This window comes from Leguminivora glycinivorella, chromosome 4 (assembly GCF_023078275.1).
Source record: "Leguminivora glycinivorella isolate SPB_JAAS2020 chromosome 4, LegGlyc_1.1, whole genome shotgun sequence".
In the NCBI taxonomy this organism is placed as follows: domain Eukaryota; kingdom Metazoa; phylum Arthropoda; class Insecta; order Lepidoptera; family Tortricidae; genus Leguminivora; species Leguminivora glycinivorella.
The window spans coordinates 9,048,936-9,064,893 of NC_062974.1; the positions used below are offsets into that span (position 1 = coordinate 9,048,936).

Below are 15,958 nucleotides of genomic sequence, written 5' to 3' on the forward strand. Positions count from 1 at the left end.
TGACGACCTGCATTTTTAAAACTGTGTATGTTCCTTTTAGAACCAAAATAGATTTTATGTTGTACAGTAGTTGTAGAAATCTTGTAGCTTTTTTGTTTCAACAAAATGAAACCGGATACAAACTATACATTCCGTTATGTTTAACTAATTTAATATTGCCATGGAAATGCCATAGATATTTTCGTGATTATCCAACAATTTGCCATGAGGTTGTGTTATTTTATGTACAAAAATCTTGTTACCCAAATTATTATATCAGTTTAGATCTAATGGGTTTATTTTAAATTCAACAATATCTATGAGTCTGACTTAGCGAATATGTTTTTATATTATAACAGATTATATCAATTTTATATTTAAAAGAAATGTGATAATGGTATTTATAAAACATTAAATTAAACAATATAAAGTATATTGCCTTTTATTTACACCCGACTATACATTAAGCAACAATCTCACTCGACATTATTAAACGAAAAAAATCTTTACACATCATCATGATGCATAAGTTCAAAACTTTATTTTACATACAGTAATTACCACCGCACATTTTTTGCGGTAACTTCTGGGTTTTGTCAACTGATGATGTACGTACGCACGACAACAAAAGTGCAAATTGATTGGTCTGTGTGACTAAACCCTATGTTCGGCATTAACTCGTATAATATTCGCTTTAGTAAGCAGATCATCTGCGATACGAGCTCGAATCATACGATTTCACATAGCTATACGACATTGAGTCACAACCCCCGACTTGACAGTTTTAAAGTCAGAATACATTCTCTACTCTAGGTTTTCTACCAGTCAATCATTATCTAAATGTCTTTTATCTGCTACTGCATATAAAGACAACATATATTAAAAACTTATCAAAATCAGTACACATGTAACAAGCGTATACAATAATTGCACAATATCACAACAAAAGATACTTCATGTTTTCACTGTATGAGTCATAACATAATATCAAGTGCACTTAAATATTGATTCTGCACTCATGATACGGAGGCGGCGGAGTTTCGCCGCGCGGCACCCGGATGGCGTCCGCGTGGAGGACCGGCTCGCGGGCGCCCGGCACGCCGTACGGCAGCGGCGGGCTGCGCTCCGGCAGCGACAACTGCCTCCTGTACGACGGAGGAGTCTCCAAATCCGGATTAATGCCGCTGCTCCACAATAAATTCGTTCGCATATCACCGTCTACCCTCTGCGCCCTTCGCCTTTGCCTCCTAGTTTGAGGTCGCGTGCAATTCACTCGTCGACACCCGCATAGCGAGCGTAACCAAACATAAGTGCACACTATACCGATCGCCAACCCCAGTTCCAGTCCTATAATAAACGCTTGCGACGACGAAAACTCTTTGTCTATTTTCTCGTACCAACTCAGTTGCCTCGTTGGTTTTAGAATAGGTAGAGTTTCGTTTTTCTTAGAAGTAATGTTCCAGACGTCTCTTACGTCGACATCTGTCCGCTCGGCAGGGGTTGCCGATATCATTTTCTCGAACATTTTAGGCGATCTTCTGATGCACTTCTTCGTATAGCTGATGTGACGTGAAGTTATCCAAGCTTCTACTGCCATGAAATTAGAGTCGCAGTTCCAATAGTCGTTCTGCAATTCTATCCTCTCTAGCTTCCGTAGTGGTTTCAAGACTTCCGTGTTGAGTGAAATGAGGTAGTTTTCACTCAAATCTAATTTACGCAAGTTTGGTAAACGGGTGAATAGTCTGTCTGGTAGCGATTTAATGCGGCAGTTGTTGAGATTTAACACCTGTAACAAAATTATTTGCATTACATCAAACGATTTGTTAGACAATATTGATTTATAACTGGTCAATCCAGAGTTGGGGCGGATTTTAGCTGGTCAAAGAGCGCCATCTAGTGAAAATGCTTACGGTATTTTATAACGTATTGATATAAGTATTTGACTTCGGATAAGTGGACTTACTTTCAACTTAGTGTGGTCGATCAAAGGCTGATTTTTCAGGTCCTCAAAAACATTTCCGGACAAATCCAGCATTTCCAGCACTGGGGTCTCGAAGAAGAGGTCCATGACTACCGCCCGCAGCCGGTTGCTGCTCAAATCCAGGTGCACCAGTTTGTCTAAACCCGCGAACGCGTGGATGCCGATCCAAGACAGTTGGTTGTAGGATAGGTTTAGCACTTCTATTGAAGTGATACCTGCTTCCTGGAATAGTGCAATATATTATCATGACTAGTAACATTTTTTGCTGTATGAGTCGATTACGCAGAAAGTGACTTATCTCATGCAATACTAAAATATTTTGATTATTTTAGACTACAGGCAATGTATCGTTAGTAATTCAAATTAAGAATGTTGTCATTAAATGCTTACCTTGAAGCAATAGTTCTCCAATCCACTTATCACATTGTGGCTCAGACTATAGACCTGCACTCCACTGGGCACTCCCACCTCCATACTGATTATATTCTGCCCCTCACATGTCGCCCGATTAAGCCCGTTAGAAACATCACAATCACATTGCCTAGGGCACAACTGCCCACAGACATAGCCACACAAAAATATGGACACTACTACACATTTCCACGCCATTTTTTATATTTCTTCCAAATAGTTTCTTTTGCACAGATCGTTTTCATTATGAGATAATTCGCAGCGATACTGACGCATGGACGATTTCGTACAAAATGGAGCAATGATGTGCGATAAAACAACGTTATCGAGTTATAAAGAGATAAGATAGCGACGCGACAATCTTTGTTTTGAACGTGCTCCATTTATGGATTCGATGTGCTTAGATCGTGTAGGTAGGTGTGGTGATAAAATATAAACATATAGAATCTGTAATGAAAATATATTCTTGTTTCATAATATGAGTATAATTGTTCATGAGATTATCGTTACTAAAATAATATAAAAGTACATTAGTGTAAACTTAGTGTAATCCATTGGGCTTAAAATAATGACTGCTACTTACTAGGCATTCATAGTAGGTTTGTGCGTTTATTTTGATTTGTTTTACTTTAAAGTACTAATAATAAAAAGGCGCGCCCATACTTTTATCTATGGTGTCAATTGTCACAGAATAAAACAATAGAATATATTGAAAAAATAAAACTTAGAATGTACTTTAAAACAAAATAAATAACGTAGGTATGACTATAATATAATTATTTACTAAATATGTACTTAATACTCAGTTGGGAAGGAAGAAGGAAATTACATTGCTAAGGCTACTGATAAACTACGTCAAAAAATAAAATATCAGTACTATAAACTCTAAATTCTAAAGTTCATCATCAGACAGCATTCAACATAGGCTTAGTGAGAGCAGTCACAGCGGGTATTGATCGCGTAAAGGTTAGAAACTGATCCCATAACAGTAAGAAACTAATATTGTCTTCGGTTACCGCGATAGTTAGGTACTCATGAAATAAAACTATGGAAACGGATGAATTTTATAGTTATTTGTTATACAAGGGGGCAAAGTTGTATTTTAACGCCGAGTGTGGAATTGAAAAACGAGCAAGTGAAAGGATTCTATAGTTGAACCACGAGCGAAGCGAGTGGTTCGAGAATAGAATCCTGAACTTGCGAGTTTTTCAACACACGAGGAGTAAAATACATTTGCACCCGAGTGTAACACAAAACTTTTCCCCTCACTATAGCGAGGAAACTACAACGCAAAAAATGCATTTAACACTGCTTCCAGTAGTTCCACAGGTGGTAAATCATCTTTATTACTAGATTCACCTACTTTTATCAATTTTAAAGCAGTTAATTTGACGTTATTCAAGGTCAAATTACTTTACCCACTAGTGGATAAAATGCGTTTTTACCCGCTGGTATTAAAGGACAAAACACGTGTTTCCGAGCTAGTGAGGGGAAAATGATAAAACATCAGGCCGTCACTGTCGCACCTACAAACAGTACGATAAGAACGGCCTGATGTTTTACCTATCATTTATCGCGCGACCATGGTTTCAATTACAGACGTGCACCTTCGTTTCATCCAGGATTCAATTTACGCCCTCCGTCCGTAGAAAGTATCTGTCACTGACGGCCCTATGGTATGATGGCCGTAGGCTGGACGACTGAGAGACGCGCAGTGTATATTGAATAGCAGTGCCAGTGTAGATCATAGGTGTTAATTGCTGTTACACGGGTAACAAAATTGCCAGCAATTCACGTACCATTGCCGCGTTTGTTCGATACGCACCAACTAACTACGGAGCAAACGCGGCAATGCTATGTAAATTGGTTGGAATTGTCTTTCCCGTGTAAGAGCACCTTATAGATGAAAAAACTTAAAGTCACCTGTTGTATGTGTGAGTGACGTGTTCGAATAGGCGTTTGTTTTGTTTGTGTTACTAATTTTAAATATGTGTTCTCTATTCGAACACGTCACTCACACATACAACAGGTGACTTTCTTAAGTTTTTCACCTATAACGCATTGACAATAGATTATGCGTGCTCAGTTGTTTGTAAGCGCCTTGGCTGTTCCAAGCGCGGATCCAGCTTTGTGCCCCGGGAGGGGGGGGGACGTGGTAAAGGGACAGGCCTCAGGGGGGGGTCACGTGGTCTATTTGTATGGCCATCCTAGACTCCAGGGGGGGGGGGGGGGGGGGGCATGACCCCCAAGACCCCCCCCCCCCTCGATCCGCATGGGCTGTTCCGATATAGTCAATGGTGACTGTAAACTTAAATCGGAATAATACTTGAATCACGTTATTTTATTCTCCTATTTTAGCATTGTCAAATTAATGTTTTACAATTATTACAGAAAATAGGTAGGTACAAATAGATATAGCCTAAAAATAAAACTTAATTAAATCTAAAAACCTAAATACATAACCCTAAAACTAAAAATGGTAGAATAAATTATATTTAACAAACACATTTTACCGCATCATCAGTCATACAACCCACCACGAGTCATTCCAGGTGCAAAGGTTCCCAAGACGCTAGTTGCATTTCCGCGCTGGACCGCGATCGATAACCTCTGCACCAGGAATGACCCGGAGCGGGGATCGAGCCCCCTCTTCCTCAGCCGACTCCCAAGCTCCAAAAAGAAGGCCCGAGCCTCCGAGCACCAACACATTAGATAGAAACGATTTTGACTCATTTGGGAGACGATGGTCAGAGATTTAGGGGTCAAAATATTTTACTGAAACAACAGTAGTTGTAATAAATAGTTATTTGTTATACAAGGGGGCAAAGTTGTATTTTAACGCCGAGTGTGGAATTGAAAAACGAGCAAGTGAAAGGATTCTATAGTTGAACCACGAGCGAAGCGAGTGGTTCGAGAATAGAATCCTGAACTTGCGAGTTTAACACACGAGAAGTAAAATACATTTGCACCCGAGTGTAACACAAAACTTTTCCCCTCACTATAGCGAGGAAACTACAACGCAAAAAATGCGTTTATTACTGCTTCCAGTAGTTCCACAGGTGGTAAATCATCTTTATTACTAGATTCACCTATACTTTTATCAATTTTAAAGCAGTTAATTTGACTTTATTCAAGGTCAAATTACTTTACCCACTAGTGGATAAAATGCGTTTTTACCCGCTGGTATTAAAGGACAAAACACGTGTTTCCGAGCTAGTGAGGGGAAAAATTCATTATACGCGATTTAATCCGTTTCCATAGTTTTATTTCATGAGTAAGAAACTAATCAACCAGGGACCATCATAGTCGATTTAGGGTTAAAACGCAAAAGATACATTAACAACTGAGATACCGGATTATTTGTGTGGAAAAGTACTGGTATTCAATAGGTAACTAGTCTAGCCGTAGGGCCGCGACTCTAAAAGTCAGAGGGCCGAGCTGCAATGACCTGCTTTCACCATACATATGGAATACCAAGACAATATAATCGCAGCCGCATGTTTGATAACTGTAGGTAATATCTAATTTTTTGTAATTGATTGGCCTCAAGTTGCCATAAATTATCGCGAGCTACGTTAGTCAGCAAATAGTCGTCTGAAATATTTTTCTTTACACATTTCAGTATTTTAACCATTCCTTTGTCTAATGATTAACTCACTTATTGCACAAATACAATACCGAAGATAGGAACTAGGTTGAATTACTTAACTAAAGATATTGGGGTTTTGCCGGTGCTGCGCGGTGGCAGAGTAGCATCTCTTCATGGAGTAGTCTATGCTCATGATGGCATTACGCACTTCATGTACGGACGAGCTGATGCTGTCGAACGAGTTCGCCAGTCTGTCTACTGCCAGGGCCTGTGAAAAGATATATGTAGCTCAAGATTCGTTCTAGTGCCGAATTTAGAAACATAAAAGCATATACGTGTACACGTAATTATACAATACTCTGGCTCATCACCATACCTGTCACGTTCCAACAACTTTGAGATTGCGAAAGAGACGAATGGACGAGATAGTCGATAAAAAGTTTGCCAAAAAGGCAGCAAATTTAAGAAAAGCTTCCTAAGAAAATTTGGACTTCGCGAATTTTCATACTGATAAAGTGAAACTGCCAGGGTATATTTTTTTATTATGGTTTTCAGTTTGTGAATAGCTCAAGACGATTGAGTGTTTAGGTGTCTGTAGTAGGGTAGTGTTTTATCTCATGAACGTGTGTTGGTTAACTTTACGTTTCAATTTAATCTTAACAACAGTTGAATACATACTTGTATGTGTGATGCCTCTGCCAACCGCTCCATGGCCTTGGAGTTGCTAAGGGAGGCCTGCGCGAGTTGGTTCATGGCTACTGCTTGCTGGTCCATTACTTCCACCTATAGATTTCAGACAAGCAAGTATTTTATACACATCAAAATTACTGAAATTCGTGTAGAAGTGAGTTACAGTCAAATCAAGGGAAATTTAACTTAACTGTATCATTAGATTCCAGTTCAAAAAAATATACAAAAATAAGTAATTAAAAATGTAATTTTCGACTGAAAATTCTAGCCTTGGCACACAATTGTAGTTAGATCTAAACAAAGACAAACACATCAGACCATAGTTGGTAAATTTTCAACCATAATTGTTACAATAGTGACACTATTCAAATTGTATAGTAATTTTCTTTAAATTAAAACTCACCAGCTTTTCCATAATAGACATTTGCCTCTCATCGGATTCTAGCTTGGTAGTTTCACCAGAGAAGTCCATTTCATCAATCTCTTTTAGGAACGAGTCATCATTGGAATCTTCATCTTCTCCATTCAGTGGTTCTTGTTTCACACCTTTCTTTTTCTCTAAAAATGTGGAATTTTAATTAAAATACGATTTTACGAAATACGCGGCAGGTCTAGTACATAGACCCAGCAGTGGTGTGATGCAGATGCACCTTGCAAGCCTAACCAAAGTGATATGACAATTTACTATGGCACATTAGTCTGACTCAGTCAACTGGCCAGCTTTGGAGAACAACTCAAGTGGAAGCTCTACATTGGCTGTTTGAGTAAGATTATAACTAGTTCTATTATTCATTAAACATTTTGGCAGAAGGCAAAACGAATGCCAAAAATTGCAATGATTTGAAGGAATCAATTATGCAGTGTTTACAGTTTTTTGGTTTGGTTTTATGAAGTTATCATTCTTCTTTCATCTTCATCTTTTATTGGCATACATAATTCAAGGGTAGTTAGAATTTCAATTATAATTCAATTAACCAAATTTCAAATTCAATTGACTTAGTCGCTCGGCCTACCACTTCTAGTGATATATTGAATATTTTTTTATAGTTTGCAATTGCATTATGAATATTTAACTTTACAAAACAATACTTACTAGTTGATATCAAATCTTCTGCTACAGATAAATCTAATATTTTCTTCTCTAGTGGTGTTAGTCTGTCATTAATTTTTCCTTCATCAATTTGCTTTTGTTTTCTCTTTATAACTCTTCTCTTATCAGACCAGAACTAGAAAAATTAAACAAAACACACATAATTTACAATTCATTTACATAATTTGCATATTATCAGTGCTCAGTGACTATTTGGTTCTCTATTTGTAATAGTTTTGCTACAGATTTCTTTATATTATTGGTTGAACTTGTATATGATCTCTTAAGTAATTTGGTGAATTAATTTTTTCCATCTACTTTAGCTAAGTTTGTTTTGTAACTTATTCCATGCAGAGTGAGGAATGTCACAGGGGAAAGTTGTAGCATGGCACCCTTACTCAGCCTGTGTGGACCTGGCTATTTGTACAATTATTTACCTAATCAATATATTATTGCTTACAATAGGATACTTACTTTTATCCAGCCCTTAGGAGATTTTACTGATCCTTCAAGTGAATTAGCCAAAGTGGATAGTTGGGACCATAACTTCTTAAACTTTTCATGATTTACACCATATCGAAATCTTTTTAGGTTTTCTAATTCAGGGTGCTTCTGCATGAAATTTACTATTGCCTTAACTTGAGCAAGGGATGGCCTTGTGATCTGAAATTATAGATAGATATTAATGTAATACTCATTTATTTTCATATTGAAACTAAGCATATACCGCATAACTTAATCTAAAATAAATCTAGAAGTATTGTACTAAGGGCGCTGGCAGCATTTCCTCGCCGTATCATAATGCACTGTGCCTAGGCCAGTTATGTCAACCAGAGTCCAGACGCTTGGCGATTTTCGCAAAAAACTTGCATGGTATATGAACTATGACTTTCAAGTCAAGTACGCAAGTAGCATTCCACACTCACATCCGTCCGAAGCTCCAAGGAACCAAGGACACCCCATCAGGTCTCTTGCAATAAGTCCTGTGCCAGTTGATTTTATAAGCTACACGTAAAACATAAAACAAAAATGTAGTAGACTTACTCGTACGGAACTTTCAATTTCTGACAGATCTTCCATAGTTTAATTCTATGTACCAAATAAATAAACTAAAATCTAAAGGTCGTAATTAAAACATGTTTAAATAACAATAAAGTAGTATTTTCATTTGAACACTATCGGCGTCGCGTCTTGTTTCGATTCGTAAAATTTTCTTAATTTTATTTGACAGTTCTAATAAAATGTTACCATCCCTAAGTCACAAAATGTCTACAAAAAGTTATTAAATAAAAGACTGTCCTAATTATGCTTCTCCCACTTATGGAAGAACTTTAGCACTTAGCACGGCTCGGTATTGTAAGCAAAACAAGACACTTCTTTTAGTTGTTACTTTGTGTGTTAACAACACACTAAATTAAATTTTATAAAAAAAATTAGTTGTCTGTAAAGTCGGTTTACGGACGGTCAGTTTGATTCTAGGACTTTTTCACGTTTTTTTGACAACGTCAAACATTACAATTTAAGTTTTTTTCAAAACCTACTAATTTAGATTTAAGGGGTGGCCACTTGCTCTTGCTTGGTGGCCTTGAGGAACGGGACAATGACGTCATCTTTTTCGTGCATGCAGCCCGTAGTAACGAGTTATTAGACGTTATCACGTCAAAAATAAAAATGTCCCAGATAAGGCTCCCCACAGACCACAGACAGTCTTAAAAATTCATAATCTTAAAAAAAAATTGTATGCAATTGACACTGACAGATCTGTCAGTGTCTTGTCAGTGTCAGTTTGAACTGTCAGATTGCATACAAGTTTTTTTAAGATTATTAATTTTTAAGACTGTCTGTGGGAAGCCTAACAGTTCTAATCAACATTCAACAATTAAAATGATTTATTAATAATAAAGAAATAACACGATAAGGTAGGCAAGCACGAATTCAAATTTGTGATTTTTGTGTTTATTGCCATCGCGCAGTCGGGGGCGGTGCCGCTCGGCTGCCCGCAGAAAGCCACTTTCGCATCAGAAGTCCGAAACTAGAGAAATATAGAGAGCGCTCGATCGTGAGTAGCTATAGTATGAATTTTTTGAAACGAACGTTTCTAAACAAAGGTATTGTTCCTTTTGTGTTGAGCGGGAGCTTCTGTATTTGCACGCGCTAAGACAACAAGAAGCAACTGTATCCTGATAATTGTAAGGTTCAAATCTGTACAGCAGCAAATTTGAGATAGATTATTTTGGAAATGTGAAGCGATAGACCACACCGCTATAGGTGCGAAAATACAGCGTTTCTAATACTTTGATACTTGGTGGTGGTGCTGTAAGTAATGAAACACGTATATTATCACTGTTATTTTTTATTAATGATTTTGTTAACAATCAACAATTGTATATAGCAATATATAAATAGTAATTACATAAATATTAGGTACAAGTCTTGATAAATAAAATAACATAAATAACTAAACAAACCGTAAACCGTATTTATAACAAAACATAACAATGGCGGTCAGATTGAAAAACCTTATCAGTGTTTATTGTCACTTTGCGATGACACCTTAAGGTGCCAGGTGCTTATCAACCTTTTAATCTGGCAGTTTCGCTGTTTAAACGTGTTATTTTTATTATACAGACTGACATATTACCGATGATTATTATAACTATATGTACTATACTTACACCATACTTGCGCCGGCGGCGGACGCGGTTGTGTGCGTGCGCCACGCGCACGCACACAGGGCCTCTGTGGGTTCCACCCCCGTCAGCGCGACGGCGATAAAGACCTAAAAATCTGAAATTTGAATTCGTGCTTCGGTATCGTATCCTCTTAAGGGTTAATTCGCCTTCTGAATTTGTTATGAAAGTGCGTGCATTAGGCTCCCCACAGACAGTCTTAAAAATTCATAATCTTAAAAAAAATTTGTATGGAAATTGACAGTTCAACTGACACTGACATCTGTCAGTGTCAGTTTGAACTGTCAATTTGCCATCAAAAAAAGAAACGATGCGGAGCGCCTCTTCAATGAATCCGGTAATTTGGACGATTACATTACTTTTAAAAAAGTTTCGGCTCATACAAAACGTTTCTTAGCAAAGGCTAAAAAGAGGGGCTGGAAGGGGTTCTGCGAGAGCCTATCTCCTAGAACCCCTCCATCTCTTGTATGGCGAAATATTAAGAGATTTAGGGGTTCATTTAATCCAGAATCTAAACCAACAATAGATTCCCCCTGGATGGCAGAATTCGCAGATAGGCTTGCCCCGCCAACTGTCCCTGAGGCGTCCTGTTTGATATCCCCCCGCTGCCACGTTCCTCCTGTTCTCTCGACCAGCCCTTCTCATTTTCAGAGCTTAACCTGGTAATTAATGGTTTAAGGAATACTTCACCTGGAGAGGATGGGATTCCATATTGTTTCCTGTCTAAGCTAAATACTCCCGGACAGGAATATCTGCTTGGCATCATAAACCATGCCTTTAACACAGGAGAGGTTCCAGCAGATTGGAAGTCCCAGGTAGTCATTCCTATCCTAAAGCCGTCTAAAAACCCAGACGAGGCTAATTCCTATCGACCAATCGCTCTTTCTGCAACAATGGGAAAGATATTAGAACACTTGGTTAAAAATAGGCTTGAATGGTTTGTGGAAAACAATGGAATTTTAGCAGACACACAGTTCGGTTTCCGAAAGGGGCGTAGCACTATGGATAGCCTAAACATTTTAACGAGTGATATTAGACTTACTTTATCAAAAAACGAATATCTGCTGGGATGTTTCCTCGACATCTCTGCTGCATATGACAATGTGCTTCTTCCGGTGCTCAGGGCTAAAATGCTACAACTGAGCATTCCCGCGAAGATTGTACACATTGTCACCTCGCTATTCATGGGCAGGTCTATCAAAATTAGACAAGGCAACTCCTATTGTCCTCCTCGGACTTTGTGGAGAGGTCTCCCTCAAGGATCGGTACTCAGCCCCCTTCTTTACAACATATACACATATGACTTAGAACAATCTGTCTTATCCTTCTGTAACATCTTGCAGTACGCTGATGATCTTGTCTTATATACGATGGCAAAGTCAATGGATAAAGCAACTGCTAGTCTGAACACGGCTCTGGGTTACCTTGGGGATTGGCTCGGTGACCATGGGCTTACTCTATCTCCGACAAAGAGTTGTACTGTTACATTTAGCCGCAGAAGGAACATGCCAACAACTGATGTATACTATGACGGTGTCAGAATTCCGAGTAAGGAGTCTGTAAAGTTTCTAGGTGTTATTTTGGACCATAAAATGTCTGGCACTCTGCACCACAAATACATAATAGGTAAATGTGAAAAAATATCAACATACTACGAGCACTGTCCGGGGTGTGGTGGGGTTCTCATCCTTATTGCCAGAAGTTACTATATAATGCCATCATACGCAGTCATATAGATTATGGGTCACTTTTAATGGAACCTTGCAATAAGGATGGCCTTGACAAACTAGACCTCATCCAGGCAAAATGCTTGAGGATTATACTTGGCGCTATGAGGTGTTCTCCGAAGAATGGCATGCAGGTAGAAAGTGTTGACCCTCCACTGGCTCTCCGCAGACAGTATCTTGCGGACAGATTCTTAATCAAGAGCAGCTCATACTATAGCCACTTGATGCTTCCACGCTTGTGGCCGCTGGCGCTGGAGGTCACTGAAAACAGATATTGGACTTTTAAAGTTTTCCCAAGAACAGTAATATCTTTTTCCAAATTAATTAATATCTACCCCAATTTATATAAATCCGGTACTAATCCCATATTTGAAGTAGCATTTGAAACCCTTATATATACACCTAAAGTAATATTAGATATAGGCATTTTCAAAAATGATCCAGGAGCAAACAATAAATTCAATAAATTTTTAGAAAAATGGTCAAATTACTTACCGATGTTTACTGACGCTTCCAAGATGGATGCGACCAGTTGCGTGGGAGCAGCAGTGTGGATTCCTCGATACAATATAGCTCTCCCATTTAAATGTCCTCCACAATCTTCAATTTTTACAGGCGAAGCAGTTGCTATCCTTGAGGCTGTCAAATATGCAGAGACACACAACATTAGTAAAGCTATTATTTTTACTGATAGTAAAAGTTGCCTGCAGGCTATTATTGGCAACCAATTTAAAATGAAAATAAAGTTCCCTTTGATTTTAGAAATCAAAACCGTACTTCGCAGGTGTGAGTCAAAGGGTCTAACCATAGTTCTGAGTTGGATTCCTAGCCACTGTGGCATTAATGGCAATGAGATGGTTGATACATGGGCAAGGCAAGCTATCGACATTGGTTCAGTGAAATCGGTAATTTACAGTACTGACCTTTTGAGTGGCGCACTCGCAGACATGTTTGCCACATGGCAGGAGCAATGGGATATCTCGAAATTGCAGACGGGCAAGCACTATGGATGTGTGCAACCTCGTATCACTCGGAAGCCGTGGTTCTATCGTTTTCGTAATTCTCCTAAATGGGTTATATCCACAATTTGCCGGTTGCGATTGGGAAAAGTATGCACTCCGTTATTTCTGGCTATGATTGGTGTCCGCGCGAACTCATTATGCCAATGCGGGCAAGAGGAGGGTAACTTGGATCACATCTTCTTTTCTTGTTCAATGTGTAGCTACTCACTGTACGATGTATTGCCCGAAAGTGTACCACGACCTATATGCTTTAGCTCGCTACTTTGTTACATGGATTCGACCTTAACTTCTATCCTAATTAAATATTTACAAACAAATAACATTAAACTATAAATAACGTAAATTCATTCTCACTCCCATCTATAATATTCTATTACTTCATTTATTCCTATTATACATATAATATGGTTTTCTTTTCTTTCATTTCCCTCATGTTGGCATTACTAACATTCTGTCATCCGCTTCCCGCTTCTTCGCTAATCAATTTGTGTAAGTGTTGTCATGTGTTTGTCAGTGACGTTCATAACAAATGTTTTGTTTTAGGTTTTCCCTTCACATCCTTCATAAAAATTAAAAAAAATAAAAATACCGAACATTCTCCTCACGTGTGAAAGTCAAAGCTACGATAACACCAAGCCAACACTGACATTGGCAAATTCACCCTGTGCAAATTGGCAGGGAGTAAAAGTAAAAGCCAAAAAAAAAAAAAAAGATTATGAATTTTTAAGACTGTCTGTGGGGAGCCTTAGTGACGAATCGCTTAGTGGACGCCAGGCTTCACATATTGCTTTTCGTTTTACCAACAACGCCATTCATTCATAAGTTTCATTAACGATACCATGTGGTTACGGAGTGCACACGAGTTGAATACGGCTACGTAACCAGTCTTAAATGTGTCGTCTAGACGCGTAAGAAGATCATGGTTCCGTCCGGAGAGCGCCCTTACACTGGTTTTTTGAGCGTATGACTAGCCCGCACTCAAGTGGCTATTCTAATTATATCACGTACGTTATGCACAGTCACTCCATCTAGTGACGAGAGGTAATAATACTTAGACGACTCAATAACGTTCAATGCGAGTTTGCTGATGTTGTATTCAGTCGTGTAATACATTTTAGAATTGAATTTTGAAAAATATTGCATTGAATTCGTGTTTTTGTGGATATGTGTATTAAATTAATGATATTCTTAATGCATGAGACTAAAATAATACCTTTGAGACCTTTAAATTTATTGAATAAATAGGTCATAATGGCTAATCATGGCACGTAGCGCCATCTATGATTTTGGTTTGACATTAATTATACGATGTTCCGGATGAGACCCCATGACCGAGCGCATCGATCAGCCGCTTAGTTCCAACGCGCGCCAATAGATGGCGCTTAAGCTATATTGCGAAACGGGACAATGACGTCATCTTTTTCGTGCATGCTGCCCGTAGTAACGAGTTATTAGACGTTATCACGTCAATAATTAATTTTGTAAAGCTGAGTTTAGACATGCAAGTTATTGCTGCAAGTTTTAAGACAGAAGTATATGCTAGAAAGAGATGCAGATATTTGCCACTCACTCTTACCTATACACGGGCGCGCCATCTGTCCCAGCTGTGTTGCTTTAAAAATTAGTTGTCTGTAAAGTCGGTTTACGGACGGTAGTTTGACGTGACAACGTCAAACATTACAGTAGTATAGACAGGGGCGGCTCACTCCGCGATTCTATTGCCGCGCTACAAAGTACATGCTGGCGGCCGCGAGGTCGCGGCCTAATCAGGGGTGGCGCGCGGCGCGTTTTCACGGCACTGACGTTCCCACTTTCTATTATTACTTTACGTCGCGAGTTTTTTTAAGCTTTTAAAGTGAATGGCTTGTATATAATGCTTAGTTAAATAAACATCATGAATAAAATAGGACTATATTACACATGTCTACTATTGTTTAAGTCCCACGGAAAAGTTCAATAAGGCTTGTGATGTTGGGATTTAAACAATAATATATAAATACTGTACATGTATATACCTAGAAAGTACCTAAGACTTGAATATAATAGCATTTTATCTGAGTATTAAATCGTTTTAATTCATAGGCAACCCTATTGTGCATGCAGCCCGTAGTAACGAGTTATTAGACGTTGTCACGTCAAAAATACGTTCAAATGGGTATTAGTAGATTTGGTAGTAACTTTGAAAATTGACTAGTATCCCCAAGGTATGACAGTGATGACGTCACTGAATAATGTTGACATTGTCAGTAAGTGCGAGAGGGACACCAGCCCAAACAATAACCTCTCATGTGGACACACTTTTTGACCTAACTACACAGTCTAGTTTAATAATTCTAAATCTATGGTGAGTTCAGACGGTATAATGTTCTGTCAAAAAGTCGTGGTATAAATTGAAATAATTAATTTTCTTTTTATTTAACTTATTAAATGGGAACACGTTCATATTGGAAGCCATCTTTTTATTCTGCCGAGGCACCACACACCAAAATGGTCCATACATAAACCACCTTCACATGACTTACAACACTGTGTTCACTTCACTTTATAAACATTAAATTTGAGCCGATCGCTCGAGCCGATCACGCTTCTCTCTCGTTCGTGCCGCTCTCTCTCGCTTTGCGGAACGGGACAATGACGTCATCTTTTTCGTGCATGCAGCCCGTAGTAACGAGTTTTAGACGTTATCACGTCAAAAAAATTGTGAAAAATATCTCAAAAGTTCAGATTTTATTTATCCTGGTATACCTATCACAGATAACCAAATGTTTTTACTATTGGG

The 15,958-nt window shown here is 38.5% G+C and overlaps 2 protein-coding genes and 1 long non-coding RNA gene across 4 annotated transcripts; all 3 read right to left on the reverse strand.

Moving 5' to 3' along the window:
* Positions 1–405: 405 nt before the first annotated feature.
* LOC125225664 (leucine-rich repeat-containing protein 26) lies at positions 406–2,668 on the reverse strand. Its single transcript, XM_048129480.1, has 3 exons — positions 2,351–2,668; positions 1,943–2,182; positions 406–1,765 (listed from the first exon to the last, which is right to left on the reverse strand). The coding sequence occupies exons 1-3, from the start codon at positions 2,567–2,569 to the stop codon at positions 977–979; spliced, it is 1,248 nt and encodes a 415-aa protein (XP_047985437.1). The 5' UTR covers positions 2,570–2,668; the 3' UTR covers positions 406–976.
* Positions 2,669–5,603: 2,935 nt separating this feature from the next.
* Positions 5,604–8,928, reverse strand: LOC125225584. Its single transcript, XM_048129351.1, has 6 exons — positions 8,785–8,928; positions 8,215–8,403; positions 7,744–7,876; positions 7,054–7,208; positions 6,639–6,743; positions 5,604–6,228 (listed from the first exon to the last, which is right to left on the reverse strand). Exons 1-6 carry the CDS (start codon positions 8,818–8,820, stop codon positions 6,076–6,078), a joined length of 771 nt encoding a protein of 256 aa, XP_047985308.1. The 5' UTR covers positions 8,821–8,928; the 3' UTR covers positions 5,604–6,075.
* A 2,108-nt stretch (positions 8,929–11,036) lies between these two features.
* Positions 11,037–13,527, reverse strand: LOC125225864. 2 transcript variants are annotated; one of them, XR_007177031.1, is made up of 5 exons: positions 13,081–13,527; positions 12,653–12,796; positions 12,083–12,418; positions 11,473–11,987; positions 11,037–11,315 (listed from the first exon to the last, which is right to left on the reverse strand). It is a non-coding gene; the product is annotated as an uncharacterized LOC125225864 (long non-coding RNA). The 2 variants fall into 2 exon arrangements; XR_007177030.1 differs by having other exon boundaries at positions 11,037–11,987.
* Between the last annotated feature and the right edge of the window lie 2,431 nt (positions 13,528–15,958).

What these genes read in the sequence shown, in the direction of transcription:
- LOC125225664 (XM_048129480.1), bottom strand. Translation starts at nt 2,569, where the DNA reads ATGGCGTGGAAATGTGTAGTAGTGTCCATATTTTTGTGTGGCTATGTC. An exon ending in TGGAGAACTATTGCTTCAAG is followed by an intron (nt 2,183 to 2,350) that starts GTAAGCATTTAA and finishes GCACTATTCCAG; the next exon opens with GAAGCAGGTATCACTTCAAT. An exon ending in TCGACCACACTAAGTTGAAA is followed by an intron (nt 1,766 to 1,942) that starts GTAAGTCCACTT and finishes ATTTTGTTACAG; the next exon opens with GTGTTAAATCTCAACAACTG.
- LOC125225584 (XM_048129351.1), bottom strand. Translation starts at nt 8,820, where the DNA reads ATGGAAGATCTGTCAGAAATTGAAAGTTCCGTACGA. An exon ending in CTCCTAAGGGCTGGATAAAA is followed by an intron (nt 7,877 to 8,214) that starts GTAAGTATCCTA and finishes TAATTTTTCTAG; the next exon opens with TTCTGGTCTGATAAGAGAAG. An exon ending in CAGAGGCATCACACATACAA is followed by an intron (nt 6,229 to 6,638) that starts GTATGTATTCAA and finishes ATCTTTTCACAG; the next exon opens with GCCCTGGCAGTAGACAGACT.